This window comes from Engraulis encrasicolus, chromosome 12, assembly GCF_034702125.1.
Source record: "Engraulis encrasicolus isolate BLACKSEA-1 chromosome 12, IST_EnEncr_1.0, whole genome shotgun sequence".
Lineage (NCBI taxonomy): Eukaryota > Metazoa > Chordata > Actinopteri > Clupeiformes > Engraulidae > Engraulis > Engraulis encrasicolus.
Window position 1 is genome coordinate 8,305,626 of NC_085868.1, and position 17,640 is coordinate 8,323,265.

The following is a 17,640-nucleotide window of genomic DNA, read 5'->3' on the forward strand; positions in this document are numbered from 1 at the left end:
CATTTGCAGGGTAGGTTGGGGTAGTACAAAACCTGGAACGCAGTAGAGAGACAGACACACACGGGTGACGATTATGAATGCGGGATAGAACATAATGACAGCTGGGTCCGTTAAGTTCTCTAGGGGTCAAAAGGTCAATGAGAGGGGAACGTGGGTGACGAGAGACCTGCGCATTTAGGGATTTACCTCTGCGTGTCATCATCGCAGCCTCTCGTGACATAATACTGCTTTTTAAACTCAACTAAATTGAAAAAAGGCCTAAAAACCTCATTACAACTCCAATATCAATCACAGGTTCACGGATTAATACAGACCTTCTGTATTAGTATTAGCAGTGTGTGTGTGTGTGTGTGTGTGTGTGTGTGTGTGTGTGTGTGTGCAGGGGTATTGTTCAATGGGGTAAAGTGGGACTGAGTCCTCAGGGCCCCATGTACGTATACAGGGGGCCCACACACAATCTGACTTATGGAGATATCTGGAGGGGTGTCCATTGGAGTTGCTCGTACATTAAGCACGCGATTTGCTGCTACGTCCCTGTGTGTGTGTGTGTGTGTGTGTATGTGGCTCTGAGCTGTTCAGGGCCGTTAAGCCTCGAATGTCTCAGCATTCTACGAACTTCTCTGCAGAGGGCAGAGTTAATTTCACCTTGGACTGCCTCCTTTAGACGGGTCCAGAGGGGAATTGTGATGGGGGACACTAGGGGGGGCTCAGGGGTCCTGCTCAATATCTAACCTCCCGTCCGCTCCTTTGCTCGTGGCCAAGGAGGCATGTGAGGCAAGACCTTATTGACAGGAGAGGTTTTATTCAATGTCTCACAAAAGCATAATACAAAGGTTATCGTCTCATTTGCATTCTGGATGTTGAATGGGGGAAAGTCCCTCAAAAGTTGCTGTGCCTAGGCTGACAACGGGGAAACTTAATTGTTTTCTCCAAGGATGCAGGGCCTTAGCGAAGCAGGAGGCCACAAGCAAAACGAGAGGACAGGAGGTTAGATATTGAATTGGACCCCTTTGGAGGACACTTTGGGATGTCCGTCTGGACTGTTACCCTGCTGGTTGAAGTCTGGTCACACCCACTCTAGCCGATAGTCAAGACTTGAGTCTGTAGGGAGTTGAGAACGATGGGTAGGGAAGCAAGGGGATGGAACAGATTATGGAGGAGCATGTTTTGAAATGGGGCTGTGCACAAAAAAGGAGGATGCAGGGTTGAGGCGAGCTCGCTAGCTACCAGGTGGAAATATAGGGCATGGGGCATGTCACTGTGGTACAGACCTTCTGCACGAGGCGGTAGTCTTGGCTGGAGAAGTCGATAAACAGGAGTTAGGGTGTTTTTGGAATGGGGATAGAGGAAAGAGCTACCCCATGTCCTGTATAGGAGTGGAGGGGCACTGGTTGACCCATGGAGGAGACGGCCATCTGGCTGTGGTAACTAGAGTAGATAGAGGGCCCACTTGTTTACCCCATGGAGGTGTGGGGCATGTCGCTGTGGTAAGACAGAGGGGGCACTAGTTTACCCCATGGAGGAGTAGGGAATGTCACTGTGGTAATGGTAGTCCAGGCAGACCTTCTGCTTGAGGCGGTAGCCTCAGCTGGAGAACTACAGTTAGGGAGTTGGGGTTTTGGAATGGGGCTAGGGTGCTCTTCCAGGGCAATAGACAGAGCAATAACTACCCCATGGAGGTGTAGGGCATGTCGCTGTGGTAGTTGTAGTCTGGGCAGACCTTCTGCACCAGGCGATAGTTTTGGCTGGAAAATCGATAGACAGGATTTAGGGAGTTTTTGGAATGGGGATAGAGGAACGAGCTACCCCATGTATAGGAAGGGAGGGGCGCTGGTTACCCCATGGAGGTGTAGGGCATGTCGCTGTGGTAGTTGTAGTCCGGGCAGACCTTCTGCACCAGGCGGTAGTCTTGGCTGGAGAAGTCGATGTAGATGCAGATGACCTTGAAGGGCTTGGAGCAGAGCCAGGACAGGTGGCTCTGCGTCTGCTCCTGGTAGCAGACGCGCGAGGGGTCGGCGCCGCAGAGCGATGTGCGCTTGCTGCGGTCCGTCTTCTCGTACTCGATGCGGCAGTTGAAGCCCCTGGCCAAGGTGTCCTGTGTCTCCAGCGTGGCTGCGTTGCCGTTGGCGGCTCCGGTCGCCGCGGCGATGGCGGCCATCTCCCTCAGCTGGCTCTCGTCCTGGAACTCCACGGCCTTGTTGGGCGGCACCAGGCTCACCGACACGTTGCCCAGCCCTAGGGGGGGAACAATTGATACGAATCATGAATGGAGTTGGCAAGTTAAATCGTGTTTTCTCCCAACTTGTGATCTGACCATTTCACTGTTGTCTTTAATACAAAGGTTTTGATCCTAGACCTTCATCAGGTACATTTTTTTAAAGATTTTTTCTCCAAGAATATCGAGTTTGAAGGTTTGAATGGGGTCTGAAGGGGGATTGAATCAATTTCATTTTTTTATGTAAAAATAGTATAAATCCATAAATATGAACACTTGATACCACATTGACCACTGCCTTGTTTTGGAACAAATGGCAAACGTCATAAATATGGACACTAGATACTTGAAGTCAGATTGTCACCATGTTTACCCCGCATATTGCTGCCATCAATCAATCGGTGACAAGGCACAGCAGCTATAGAGAGGGTGAGCAGGGCTTTTCCCCCTGGGGCTGGGTGTATAGGACAGAAAGTGTGTTAAAGGTACATGTAATTAATTTCTACTTCGTCTTTGCTTCTTATTAAATGGTTCTGTGTTAGTCTCCAGTGAACAGAAAGCTGCTGCCTAGAACTATTTGAATCTACGTGAATCATGTCACCAACTGACTTCCTTTATCCTGCACAACTCTGGTTCTGCTATGGGTGAATTGGTCAGTAGTAGTTTTGGAGGGCTGCCGAATTAGTCTTGAGGTGTAGGCTGAAGGTGCACTTTGGTAATAAATAAGGATGAACCTATCTAAGGAACTCTTTGAAAAAGTTAAGGTAGCTTTAGATAGCTAGGTATAATGGCTAAATCATCATTGATTTTATTAATACATGGCAACATGTTTTGGCCTTTGTTTATAAGGGTAGAGTCTGAAAGAGTCTGAATGAACCTAGCCGTTGAAACGGGACCGTCAGGGCAGGTTCTAAGTTAATTAGCATATGTACAACCGAAACCACGCCCATTCAGAAAAAATACCCTTTAATATCATTGTCCCTGACCAGCCAGGACTTACCGGTGGAGTTGTGGCGGAAGTAGACGCTGAAGGTTCCGTTGCCGTGGTCAACGATCTTCCCGGTGATGAGCAGGTTGAGCTTCACCGTCTTGATGTTGGAGTGGAAGTCGCCCCAGCCAAACATCTTCTTGAACTTGCCCGTCTTGATGATGGGTCGGCGCTTGGAGCGCGCCAGGATGGCCTCCTCGTCGTCGGCTCCCATGATCCCCGTCAGGTTGGACAGCCACGCCCACGTGTCCAGCATGTCCTGCGGGCTCTCGTCTGGATGGGCAGGGCCGGCGATGGGGTGCTTGTGAGAGGAGGAGGAGGAGGAGGAGGAAGAGGGGGGATGGGCGAAGAGCCGCAGCGAGCTGGGCTTCAGGGCTGCTGGAGGGGCCTCATGGCTGGACGCTGGTGCCCTGCTCTGCTCGCGCAGCTGGCTCCACTCCATCATGCCCTGCACCAAGCCTCCCTGCTCAGTCCTGCACACCACCTGCACAACAAAACACAACAAATGCAGCGATTCAGTCAAAGACTCCTCAGCTCTCAAGATACCCCAAGCTCCGCCTATCCAATGTAAAGGAGTGTGCTCAAGTTTGGTCTCCTAAGGAGGCAGTGTCCCCTCCTTCTTCTTCTCTTTCTGTGGCATTTGGTGACCGCTTGGATAAGATGTGGGCTATCGCCATCTACAGCGCTGAGGGATCTCCATTTATTCTCAACCTTAAGTCTCTAAAGGTCTCCTAACCGCAGGTCTTCTAAAGGGGCGTGCACCTTAGGTCACATGGATCCAAGAAAAGAAGGGGGTGGTGTATCTTACTCTAAAAGGATGATCTTTGATTCAGTTGCCTAGTTGTCATCCAGACGGTGGGCCCAGGCTTAGTTATTCAGTGTCAGAGACAGTAAGAACAGAGAAGAGGCTATTATTTGTTTGTGCATACAGTACTTGGTTAGGTGCATTCATGTGTGTGAATTTGCCCATTTGCAGGACCAGAAAAGAAATATGAGTTACAATATGCTGTATGTAGTGGGTAACAATACGTATACTACAGGGCTTGACATTAACTTTTTCGCCTGCCAGCCACTGTGGCTAGTGGTTTTCCCAAGTCACTAGCCATCCAGCTGTTATACTAGCCACAAATTTGATATTGTTTTTTTTTCCTTTATCGTGATGTACATCTAGCCTCAGAAGATGAGGTGCTAAAGCAAGAAGATGGGTGCACAGATTTCTACATGGAAAAAAAAATAGAACTTAAATACAAACCGGTGATACACAAGTAAAGTGGCAAATGGCAGAATATAGGCTTTTCTGATATGTTATAACATTGAATAAGCTACCTGCCAAATTGGCTAGTGACACTGAAATTATTACCAGCCACAGCCAAGTTTTACCAGCATTTGGCCGGTTGGCAGGTGCCAGTGTCAAGCCCTGGTATACTATATGTATCTCTCAAGCTCTCAAGAACCACATATGTTACACTCTGGGCTCTTTTTTCACACCGATTTCCTGTCCGTCTCGTTTTGTCCTGACAATCTGACAATAGTGTACAAGGGCGCATGCACAATTTATTTATGGTCAAGTCAATATTCTTCAGCAACATCACTAAATCATCTGATTCTCAAGAAAAAATATCTAATGTTGGCAGGGATTGATTGACTCTCTGCTGCCCAACTGCTCACCCACTCCCCCTCTAGACAACACTTCACCCCCATCCCCCGGCAACGCTACAAACAGCATATACACTTCAAGATCCTCCTCATCACCTACAAAGCCTTCAATAACCCCCCTCCCCCAAACCTAACCCTCACTGCCATCCTTCAAGCATAACCTCAAGACCCACCTTTTCCAAACCACATATAACATCTGAGGCTTCTCGTTCTCTAGCTCCACAAATCACCAAAACCACCAAACCACAAATCTCCTTTCTCCTGATCTGTTCTTGTTGCCCTTTGTATTTTTGCACTGCTGTCTCCCCCTTCCTCTGCTCAGTCTTTGCTTGTACTGTGTGTTTGTACTGTTGTCGATGTATTCTTCACCTGTAAAGCACCTTTGAGTGTCATGGAGAAGAGAAGGAGAGAAGTTCAAAGAGAGTTCAAAGAGAAGGAGACAGCTGAGGGAGAGGGGGGCACTCAGTTACAAATGGGGGACATTATTTGTTCTTTTTTTTTTTAAATACTAAGGGGGCGCTGGCAGGCTTATGATGGGGTCAAGGGGGCGTTTGTTCTAAAGAGGTAAATAACCACCAGAATCTTGCCCATGCTCTGAACATACAGTAGGTGATTGTATTAATGAGCTCATCTGCATAGAGACCCGCTGCTTCAGTGAATTGGCTGAAACAAATACCTGGCAGGCTTTTTTTATTTTAAAAACCGCCTGCATGAGGAATGTCTGCCTGTGCATGCTCATGGTCCTCGCCATCAGGTAGTATGGTGTCCTGTTCTGTCCAGAGTGTGACTACGGTGTGTAACTAGTGTGTAACTACAGTCTGTGATGTTTCATTAACCATGGAATAACCGCAGTAGCAGTGACAAAAGCTTGCACATGCACAACATGAAATCCTGTGTGTGTGTGTGTGTGTGTGTGTGTGTGTGTGTGTGTGTGTGTGTGTGTGTGTGTGTGTGTGTGTGTGTGTGTGTGTGTGTGTGTGTTTATTTTCTGCTCTTCCCTCAAACCAACACTCGCACACATTCAAACTCTTGGTCTGTTCCTCTCCCTGAAGTTCAAAGCACAACAGCCCAAAACTGCATGCTCTGGATGCATTGTCTGCCATCACGTTGTAATCCCACAAGATGAGGCAACAATCCTCGGCCCTCTGCAGGCTTAGCCCGTAGAGAAGGGCATTATTATAAAATATCATATTGCTATTTCCGGGAGTGATTGGCTATTATGAAGGGATTCAGTGGGATTCCTCCAAACACACAACACGGCTAAGACCTAAATCCAGAGTGTCAGTCAGGTTCTGTAAACGGCCGAGGGTTGAGACAACCACACTGGCTGCTGTAGTAGCCTACCTGATCCTGGACCATTTCAGAGCAACGGGAACTCACTCTGTGCTGTGGACCCTTTTTTCATAACAGAGCAGAAACAGAGAGAATCCCAGAGTTACTTATTTCCCCCCTTTTTTCCCCTCAGCGAAGGATGGTCTTTGAAGTTTAGGACCATCCCTTCCTCTCTCTCTTCATGCAGCTTTCTTTTTTTCCCCCAGAAGCCTTTGCCACAGTGAAATGAACAGAGCAGGAGACAACAGACACAATCAAACTGCGGATTAATGTCCCTGCCATAAGCTCCCCCGAGGAGGAGAGAGAGAGAGAGAGAGAGACAGAGAGAGAGAGAGAGAGACAGAAAGAGAGAGAGAGAGAGAGAGACAGAGAGAGAGAGAGAGAATTGAAGAAAAATAAAGAAATGAGCAAAAAAAAAAAACTAATCAATGAGGCAGAGATTAGGGACCTCTTTATAATCCAGCCACATTTTATTACATTTCATGACAATCCCTTGGTTTTAAAAAAGCAGGGAGGAGAAGAGCAGAAAGAGGCAGCGAAGAATGCTGGATGATTGAGTTGGGAGGGGAGGAATAGGGTGGGGTGAGGGGCCGGGCTGGAGGACTGGAGGGATGGCGCACGTGTGTGTGTGTGTGTGTGTGTGTGTGTGTGTGTGTGTGTGTGTGTGTGTGTGTGTGTGAGAGTGTGTGTGAGTGTGTGTGTTGGGTCTAAAGGCTAAAAACGGCTTTGACTTCAGCCAGGTCAACTAAATTTTACATCTAGGACTTTAAAATGCACTCAAATAACAGACTTTCTTTATGAGAAATGACTGATGTTGGTGCATTATGATGTGAAGATATTGTGCATTGTGCGTCTTACAACAAATCAAGCACAGCTAATCTAGGCTGCCCAAATATACAACATGAGTGTCTATGTTTTATTTCACTCATTCTGGGGGGCTTTTTGCACATCACTGGTGCCCCCAAGACATTTGACGTCCTGGGCGACCGCCTCGTCTGCCTATGCCTAGAGCCTGCCCTTTATAGAGCATAATGTACCTAAAGTGCCATTACAGCCTGTCCAAAACATGCCCGCTGTTCTCACTACATCTACTTAAACTAATTGTAAAAACTGCACTCTAAATCTATTCTTTCTATTGCGTTAACCATGAAATTAATCCACCATCTCATCAATTGGCGTTTGACCCCTTGGCTGTGTGGTTATTATGTAGAATTGAACTTGAAGCAGAATGTATTGTTCCTTAAATTCCGCAGGTTAAGTGTAATAAATAAGGATTAAGAAATCCTGTCAGAAATGGTTAAGAAATTAGACATTCTTTTCAGAAGTTCAAAACACCAATTAATGAGATGATGGTGCCTTCAGTTGTTTTATTACATGCAATGAAGAATAGATTTGTAACATTTCTAGGCTACAACAATTAGTTTAGTGGTTTAATTAAGGAATGCCTGTACGATTAAAGGTCCTTGCCCAGGTGGATGGCAAAGGGACAGTGCATGGTTGGGAAAAAAAGTTGAAACTCACCATCTGCAAGCACATCACCAGTGTCAGCTGAAGACGCTTCGTCATCTCTGGGTTTTTCTTCAGCATAATTCTTCCTTGGCAACTTTAGGACTGCACACAACCGCATAAAAGGCACGGGCAACGCACTCTGCGCACCATCTCTGATCCGAACTGCGTGGAGACATCCGAACAGGAAGGATTAAGGGCATCGCAGGGGTAAATAATTCTGGATTTATCAGTTGAATAAAACACCAATAGCATTTCGAAATGAAGGAGAGGGATTAAAACAGTCTACCAATGATTCCACAGTCATGCAATGGCGCTTTACTACAGCTGATCATCAACCGTGCGTGCAAATAATATTCCCATGGCATCTGTAAGACATCAACACTTCATTCCGACACTTACCGTTTTGTTTTATCCCTGGCGCACGCAATGATGCTCGCAACGCACCCGTTACGCGCCCGTGGTGACACTCAAACGGGACACCTTGGCGCAGGACATCCGTGGGGTTAATGTGTGTTCGGCTCTCCCCGAACAATTTTCAGCAAGTGCTAACAAATACTACAACGAGAGTGCATGTCTTCAGACTTGATTAGAACTATATAATCACCCGCTAAAGACTAAAATCAGTCCCAAATCCTCTTAGACATTCTCATCCGTTTTGTTCCTATTTTCACCCTCAATATTTTGATATCATTTTGAGCTTATGGGCGAAGCAACTGTGTCAGAAGAAGAAAACTATTTCAGCTGCAGTCCTCGGATTAAAAAAAACGTGAAAAATCCGTGCGCCCCTGCTCGCTCTCAGTCCGCGTGCAGATGTTGGCAGCCAACTGAGCGCGCATCCTGCAAAACGCGCAGCCCTCTCACTGCCTCCGGTCAACTGGCGATAGAGAGCCTAGATGAAAGACCTGGATGATGACTGATGCGCAGCCGATGTACACTCTCCACGGAAAACATTGGACTGACTCCGGTGAAGAAGCGCACTTGGATCATTTATATTCAGATTCCCACGGTTCTCCGCGCGTCCACTGACTACGTCATCTCTCTGTTGATTGACTCACATTAACAACCAGGCCGTTCACAAGACAAAGTACTGTGCAGCAGATATTGCAATAACTTTGTTTTTACTTTTACTTAGTATGCGTTTGATCATTTCAAATGTGTCTGACTGGGATGTTGAACACGATTGTGAACATTTGGTTACATATCCATGTCAGTTCATGTCATCGACCAACTGTTGGCTGGCTACGTGTAGGCAGTCGGAGAGAAATGTAAGTGGCCCTGCCCTGAAGAACCTCTACTCACACAACGATCAAGTGGCCCCTGTAGGCCCTTTTCAGGCTTCATTCAGGTGCCAGTGGCGCCACCCCGTGGTTACCTCAAGCTAATCTACAACAAGGAGCAGGCACATCATTTCTAATAGAAAGGAGCATCTTTAATCGTATAATACTTTAAGTCAACCAACATTTGTACATAACAAAACTTTGTTTTAACGGTAAAGATTTTTTTCAGCTTCTGCTACCATAGCCTTCCTATTTTGTCTTTGTCTTACTATTACCCATCATGGGTCGGACTTAACTTGAGAATACATTTAAAAGAGGGGAAAACTTTCTTAAATAAATGTCTTAAATAACTTTAAAACTATACATTACCAAAGAGATTTACAAAACAAATGTACAAAAAAAAATCATTTTTTAAAGAGGCACCATGTCTCTCCTCGGGTCCAACTCAATCTAGCACCTCTCGTCCTCTTCTGTTTCTTGTGGCCTCGTGATGTGAGGCAAGACGGCATTGAAGATGGAAGTTTTATTCAATATCTCGCCAAGATATTCAAAGGTCACAAACAATTCAAAGGTAATTTTCTCATCTGAAATCAGAATGTTAAAATGGGGAAAAGTCTCCCATAAGGTGCTCTGCCTAAGGTGACAGCGGAGACTGTATTGTTTTCTCCATGGAGGCCACAAGCTAATAGAGAGGACGGGCGGGACTAGTTTGAAATGGACCCCCTTTTGACCGCTACGTGTCGTGTTCGCGCACCACGGTGCTGCAATTTCTGTCCAGAGCGCACAGCATGGACCTGAGGCCCGAGTCCTCTGGCTGGGCCCTCCCCGTCTCGTACGTGCGGGCGAACGGACGCAGCTTCCTCACCGGCTCGCAGCTCTGCATCTCAGGAGGAGTCGGGGTGCGGAACGCGTAAAGGTCGTCGTCCTCCTCCTCCTCCTCCTTCTTCTTCTCTTCCTCACGTGGAGGCTGTGTGAGTTTGTTCTTGCTTTTAGCGCTTTTGCTCAACCTGGAGACGCCCGATATGGCTGTGGCGGTGGGAGGGGCTCTGGCTGGCGCGCTGTGTGACAAGTGCAACTTTCTCTTGTGGTCTGTGGCGGCATAGTCACAGTCAAGAGAGTTAATGTCCTCAGTTCTGGCCCTTCGACAGTCATTTAGAACTTGACTAACATTTGTAAGCGGGGGCCTGTTTGAGTGAACGCTCTGGCCCATTCCCGACGACCCGTTTGTTGTTGTTGAAACAGTGTCATTGTGATGTTTTTTTTTTCTTTCCATGTTTTTACCTACACATACATCCTCATGCGTGGCATGGTTGTTGGCCTTCGCGACTGCTGCATCTTTACCTGGACAGGTGTCAGTACTTGTCTGGCGGTGAGTGGCAGACAGCTGCTGTGACGCTGGCCTGGTCTGCTCCAGTTCCTCGGCTGTGCACAGACTCTCATCGATGCTGTCGCATTTCTGTAGAATTACGACGGGCTGCCTGACAGAGTTCAAACATGCGGGATTAATGCACGCGCCGCCTCTGGTGTGTTCTGCAACCCTCATGGCCTGAAGCGCGACCTTGTTATCCGCATGTCCATAGACAAGCAAATCTTTGTTTTGGCCCCTCTCTCGGACTTCTACTGGGCCATTTGCCAGTCCAGACCGCACGGTCCTTGCTGTGTCTTCGGGGGCTGTACGGGGTACGTCTGTAGGTGGCGGATGGTTTTCAGCAGGGGTGACGCTGACACCTCGCTCCTCTGTGTCGCTTGCCATTTCAAGATCTACTTCAGCTGCAGGTTGTTCATTTGCCTGTGTAGAACTGTCCGTGTCTGTGTCTGTAAGTCCATCTGCGTTGCAGAGCGAGGGGGCGTTGAGCTCGAGGCTCTGTGGCTGACTACTATGTTGACTGGCAAGGTCATCGCTGCTCCTCTCCGTCACCTCTAGTCTCCGCTGTTCCAATTTGACACTCCTTTTTCCTTTCTTAACCAAGTCTTCTGGGCTGCTATGGTGACTGTGGTGTTGATGCTTGCTCCTTTTCATCTCCGCATGTCTCCTGTTCCTCCTCTCCTCGTCTCTCCTCCTTTGTTGCGATATGATGCTCCTTTTCCCTTTCTTTACAGAGTCCTCTGTGCTACGGTCTGAAGACGCAAGTTCATCGTCGCTCCTTTTCATCTCCTTATCTCTCCTCTTCCTCTGATCCTCCACAACGCCACTTTTCTTTCTCTTTGCAGTGTCCTTTGTGCCCTGAGATGAAAGTTTGTCCCTCCTCCTGGACTCCTCATGTCGCCTCCTCTGCTCTTCTCTCCTTCTCTGTTCCAGAGAGTCGTCTTCATCCCTGCCTCTCATTTCCTTCTCCCTGCTTCTCGTCTCCTCATGTTTCTTCAACATCATCTTCCTTTTCCACATCTCCATTTCTCTCCTCTGTTCCTCCACAACACTCATTTTTCCTTTCTTCTTCGCAGAGTGCTTTGTGCTGCGGCCCTGAGATTGGCGTTGGGCCATGGAGCGGTTTAGTGGGGGCAAGGAGTAGCTCGATGGCTTTCGTTTTGCTTTTGCTTTTGCCTTCCTAGAAGCCGACTTCTTTTTCTTCAAGACTCTCTGGCACTGACGCAGCGTTCTGGAACACACACACACACACACACACACACACACACACACACACACACACACACACACACACACACACACACACACAGAGAAAATACCATGTAGGTGTAAATAAAAGTACACATCTTAACAAATTCCTGCATCAACAATTCGGTTGTCACCATGTTGGTGTGATAATGTTGTGGGGTTTTTGCCTTCATTGCACAGGGCTCAGTTTCTGGATAGTGACGTTGTCAACTATGTTAGCATCTTAGTTGGTTGCAATGCAATTTCCCATTGGCAACCTACTAAGTTGTTAACTGGTTAGCAACGATGCTTTCAAGAAGCAGGGTCCTGGGCAGTCCAAGGGTAGGATCAGGAAAACAACAAAAATCAAAAATTTTAACGGTAGATCTGTAGAGCAGCGTGGTCGGTGTGTTTACCTCTGCATGAAGACATGAGGTCTAGTGCAGCTGTCGTGTTGGCTCTCTGGCTCTCCTTCAGCTCGGCCTTTTGCCCGCCGCCAGATAGAGGAGAGATTGTCAAACAGCTTCCTGTGGAGAGACACCCAAACACATAACAGGCTAGGTTACTGTACGCATACGCAAACACATACAGTAACAGGCTAAGTCATTGTATGCATATGCAAACACATAACAGGCTAGGTTATTGTACACATACGCAAACACATAACAGGCTAGGTTATTGTACACATACGCAAACACATACAGTAACAGGCAAAGTTATTGTATGCATATACAAACACATAACAGGCTAGGTTATTGTACACATATGCAAGCACGATAGGCTAGGTTATTGTACTGTGTTAGATCAGCGGTTCACAACCTTTTTTGAACAAACGCCACCATAAGCCTCCCGTCGCCCCCATCCTTGCGCCCTTGCCTAGATCAGAGGGTTGCAGGCTCAATGTTCAATGCCTGGCTGGAGGGCCTTTGAGCAAGGCACCTAACCCCACATAGCTCCACTGGGACTTTAACCAATACCCTTTTAAAAAAAGAAAAAAACTAAGTCGTTTTGGATAAAAGCGTCAGCTAAGTGTAATGTAATGTGTTATGTGCTGTACATTACAAGGCAGCTTTGCGAGTGTCCAATAAATCAATTCTGAATCTTGATAGAAACCGACTGTGTCGAAAACATATATTTCTTCCTCTCTCACACACTCACGCTCATACACAGATCAGTCTGCAAAAATGAGACCTGATAGTGATATGCCTGATAACTTTAATCAACTGCAAGCCACTTATAACTAAACCTACTTAGCATCTGCGCTTATCGTTCTGTATATTCCCTGTGCACTTTGTGTCTGCAAGTGTTATATGCTATGATTATGTCCAAGGTTGTAAGTCGCTTTGTATAATATAAAAGCACCTGCCAAATGTAATGTAATGTGTTTGCAAGCTACTCACCCCTTTTCTCTGCGATAGCCGAGTATTCCTCGAAGACACCAGGGTTTCAGCAGCATCCACTGGTCGTAGTACGGATTGGATGGATCTGAGAAAACACAAGTAAGACAAGATGCACTAACCCATACATGGGGACATAAATGTAACGCACGTGCACGTGCACGCGCACGCGCACACGCACACGCACACGCACACACACACGGGGTGGGACGGTTCACAAAATTCATGGTTCGGTCCATATCACGGTATATCAAGGTCACGGTTTTCGGTTCTTTACGGTTCTTTGTTTTTTGTTTTTTTTTAATTCATAATACACGGTGCACTGGGAATATCAAACTACATTTATATAATTACAATTATCGTGTAAAGATGCGCAAGTTGAATTTCACCTTTTGCATGTGAGAACCGCCTCTTGTGCTAACCTGCACTTGCACTTAAACTGTCGTCAGCTGATGTGCACTGTGTGAGCATTCCAAATGTCCTCTTTCAGTTGTTGGCTGATAGAATCAGAGTTATCATCACGATATAAATATCCTACTTATGCTCTGTATATGCTTATAGTGTGAAAATAGAGTGATTTCAATTGTGTCATACTCGGTGGGCTCAAATGCTTATGTTTTAATAGATATTTTCAAGGCACTGCATGGACCGAGGTTTGCCACGGTTTGAATGTCACGGTTCGGTATGTGTGTGAATTGGTTTCGGTTTTCGGTGCGGTTTGTCCCATCCCTAACACCCTAACATCCCTAATTCCCTGAAGTATAATATCAGGGAAAGCACTTATGTTCTTTTTCTGAGATATTTTAATCCACTCCTAAACAGCCATTTCTCTTACCAACGTTCTGAAATAAAAATCACATTACCGTCCTTGGGGGCTTTGAAAGGCGCAATATAAAACAAAAGTATTATTATTATTATTATTATTAATAATAATAAAACTAGTCCCATCCAAATAGGGCTTAAAGGGATGCGTCACCCCCAGGTGTTGAATGTTGAGTGCAAATTTGAGTGCCACCCTGCAGTCTCGACATTTTAATAAGTGGGTGGAGGCTTTTTCCATGTGACCCAGCCATTGGTCAAATCAATCAACACTGAAAGTAGCTTAGTTTGGCGTATTAGCTGCAGTCTTGCCACGCCATTGAAAGATTTCAGCAAAAGTGAATTAATTTGCTCTATATTTTTCATCTCCATGGACAAAACAATTACCATCATGCTTCCCTACTCACGTTTTGGGGGCTTTCTTCCATTCAGCGTTCCAATTGACAGTACTTCTACTTCTCGCTTTTGCAGTGGAAGTGAAACCCGCAGGAAGGGTTTGCAAACATTCCATGAGCAAGCCGCAAGTAGGGCTCGAGTGAGCAAGAGCGTGTGTGAATGTAGCTTTAGGCTACAGCTGCCCCATCCTTCGCAACCACCAATCTCACCTTTGACCCTGCGCTGTGAGCTGCTGTTGAGTCTCCTCATCCTGTTGCTGAGTCCCAGGCAGCGTCCACACAGCCCCCCGGGGCCGTACACCGGGGGCCCACTGGGGCCCGACACCATAGAGCAGACGGACATGTTGTCATCAGACATCGCCATCGTCTCTCTGTTGTCATCGGTGTCCCCGTCTCTGAGGTTCTCAGCATCGGACTGCTGGATTACATACCGTTCAAAATAATAAGGGAACACCAAAAACACAACACAATGCAACTTCCAAGTCAATCAGATATCTGTCAGCTCAATAAAGGCATAATATGCCCAAAATGTCTTTAATTACTATTACCATTGTAATACCTTTTTTTATTAACTGCTGCACAGCCTTACCTCAGCAATACTGTCAACCACGACCAGTCCCTCGCTGGCATCGCTGCCCGCCCGGCCAGATTCCTCTCTGATCTGGCCAATCAAAGACCGCCGTCCGGCCTTGGTAACGCCCGCTGGCACAGCCGGTGACGTGTCTTGGCTTGTGGTGGAGCGGGACACGAAACTGGTGTTGGGAGTGATGGGGATCTCCGGGGACTTGCTGATGCCCAGTCGAAAGCTTGCGTTGGCATCCTGTCCGTCTTCGTCCTCGCTGTCTGAGACCATGAGGAGTTCCTCCGACTCCGCGTCAGAGGGGAAGCCTTCGGAGAGGAGAATGGCGTCGGTGGAGTGAGTCAGGAGAGACTGGGTTTCTTTGGTGCTGTGTCTCGGCGGAGACCAGGGTTCTTTGGTGCTGTGCGTCGGCGCTGGTGGAGACCGAGGTTCTTCTTCTGGCGCAAAGAGGTCTTGGACGGAGCTCCCAGAGGACGGCGTCCACCCATGGGGATCTGAGCGGTCGATCATATCGATCAAATCGTCCACCGAATCGTCCTGCTCAGACTCGTCGGACCGTTCCTCGCCGAGCCCAGTGGCGCCCCCGTGTATCCAGGAGTGGCCCTTCATGGCTCGCTCCATGAGTTCCTTTGTGTGGTTAACGAACAGGTCACTCGGATGGACACTCGTGGTGGTGGTGGTGCCGCCGTCCTTGCTGTTCAGTGACTTCCAGAATGAGCTGGAGGATGCTGTGTGGGGGAGTTCAGCCGCTTGGGACTTAGTCATGGTGACATGCTTGACATTGGTGCGGATTTCTGTTTCTTCTATGACAAGATCCACCTGCATGGCATAATGAAGACCTCTGAGCACAACTGAAACCATACCAAGCTTAGCCATTATATGACATTACCGACCAATCATTGAAAATACCTACTGACCCTATATGCTACTTTTTTCCCCCTTTACATTTATGCTCTTCTCAAAGCAATGTCACACTTAGCATGTGAGTCATTCTATTAGGTGTGCATCTCAAGTCCATATGCTTTAATTGTCAATTTCACAATTAACATCAACCAATGATCTTTTGCACATCAGCTCATGTTTCTCTTTTATGTAATACAAAAAGTGACTGACAACAACAGGCAACTCTTTTATTACTGAATGGGCCCCCATTGATGTCATTATGGGGGCAAGCATCTCGGAAAGGGCCAAGATAATGAGGCTAGTATGAGTAGTACAACTGCATGTTGAAATTGATTGGAATTTCCCTTTAACACGATTTCTAGTATAACCTTACAGTGATCAGCTCCATGTACTTCAAGTGTGTGTGACATTGATTGATTAGAGGAGATGGTAAAGATGATATGATGTTGACAACTTCTACAGTGTCTCCTTCTAAACTACCACAACAGGATACCTTGACTTCTCCATCTGAATCCTGCCTCTGTCTGCACTGCATACGATAAGAATGATGCGATCTGCATTGGAGAGGAAAACATCAAGCCTTCAGGAGATCAACTGACTTATGACTACTATCAAATGCAAATACAAGTGAACATTGTTTACCCTTTCTTTATAGGACTTTTTTCTCTCTCAGAAACAGTCTGTGGGTCTCTTGAAAACAGTTTATCAAAAGACAACTTCAGGTTACCTCATTCCAGTTTCCCCAAACCAAACAATGATTCTCATAACATTCAGCAGCTGTTATGGATTTCATTTTTAAACATTTGATTGACACTGTATGTTTGCTCCTATCATTGATTCAACAGTTGTTTATCCACCTCTTGTGTTGTAAGCAACCAACATAGGCTACGGCTGGTAGTGGCACCAGTTATCTCAGAGTGGGGTAAGCTCTAGGCTAGAACTAGAACTAGTTCTACAGCTGGCTTCAACAGCAGAACCAGAGACGGTGAATTAAAAGAATCTTTGGTACAACTAGCTGGCAGCTGTCCGACTAGCTAGCTGCTACCCTATCACAGGCGAGTCACTTCGCTAGAACCTCAGTCAATATACAGCTAGCGCATACCTATGTTTTTGTTGATGGTGATGATCATGGGCTTGCAATATTGCCAGCAACTTATAATGTTAGGGATTTGCACTTGACTGTGTCAATTAAAAGTTGTTTCAACTGGGCAGGTTGACGTGAATGTCATTTTATGTTATGGTGAAAATGAGACAAGCCGAGATTGTTTTCTCGCCTTACCGTTCATGGCAATGCTCTTGGCCAAACGTTTCCACATCAGTCATTGTTATTTCGTCTGCTTGGTTTCCCAACACAAAAGACTGGTGTTTCTCATCCACACACGATAAAAATAAGTAGACGTGTTGCACTTGAAAAACTTGCCTTCGCCTCAGAACTTCAAAACTCTACACATCGCCGCGAAAATGATCTGTCGCGCGCGTATGTGATGTGAAGACGGCTTCTTCTGTAGTGCAGCTGCAGTACGAACTCCGAGTGCATGATCGCCCCCTACAGGACAACAACTACAGCGCACTCAAAACAACGTTCTGAACTCCGCGGTGAGCCTGTGATTTTCACTTTATTGATTGTAGGCCTACTGCTTTCACATCACAACCTCTGCCATCCATTTGTTATTCATTGCGATTTCAATGTGTGGCAAGGGGTACATAGTTATTGTAGTGTCCATAGCTCATTTTTCAATAGATACATTTATTTAATTGGGAGGGAAAGTGGAAAACAGCGATCCTAGCGGTTACGTTCCAAACACCAGGGTGATCCTATTGAAACTCCCATAGACAAGTTTTTAAAAAAATCCCACAAAGATATGACTTGGAACTATAACACCAGACACATTTTTCAGCGTACACAATAGCATGAACTACTACCTGTGAAAATCTCAAGTCATTTTTTGCCCTTTTAAGAAAAATAGAAATTGTGC

The 17,640-nt window shown here is 46.6% G+C and overlaps 2 protein-coding genes across 3 annotated transcripts; both read right to left on the reverse strand.

The window, feature by feature from the left end:
- Positions 1–1,532: 1,532 nt before the first annotated feature.
- Positions 1,533–7,951, reverse strand: LOC134460029 (neurexophilin-2-like). The gene is made up of 3 exons (XM_063212513.1): positions 7,713–7,951; positions 3,216–3,687; positions 1,533–2,235 (listed from the first exon to the last, which is right to left on the reverse strand). Exons 1-3 carry the CDS (start codon positions 7,776–7,778, stop codon positions 1,835–1,837), a joined length of 939 nt encoding a protein of 312 aa, XP_063068583.1. The 5' UTR covers positions 7,779–7,951; the 3' UTR covers positions 1,533–1,834.
- A 1,156-nt stretch (positions 7,952–9,107) lies between these two features.
- LOC134459274 (uncharacterized) lies at positions 9,108–17,121 on the reverse strand. Of its 2 annotated transcripts, XM_063211579.1 has the most exons (7): positions 16,944–17,121; positions 16,158–16,218; positions 14,771–15,580; positions 14,392–14,599; positions 12,971–13,055; positions 11,987–12,097; positions 9,108–11,574 (listed from the first exon to the last, which is right to left on the reverse strand). In XM_063211579.1, exons 1-7 carry the CDS (start codon positions 16,985–16,987, stop codon positions 9,711–9,713), a joined length of 3,183 nt encoding a protein of 1,060 aa, XP_063067649.1. In that variant the 5' UTR covers positions 16,988–17,121; the 3' UTR covers positions 9,108–9,710. The 2 variants fall into 2 exon arrangements, with proteins under 2 accessions (XP_063067649.1, XP_063067650.1); XM_063211580.1 differs by lacking the exon at positions 16,158–16,218.
- Between the last annotated feature and the right edge of the window lie 519 nt (positions 17,122–17,640).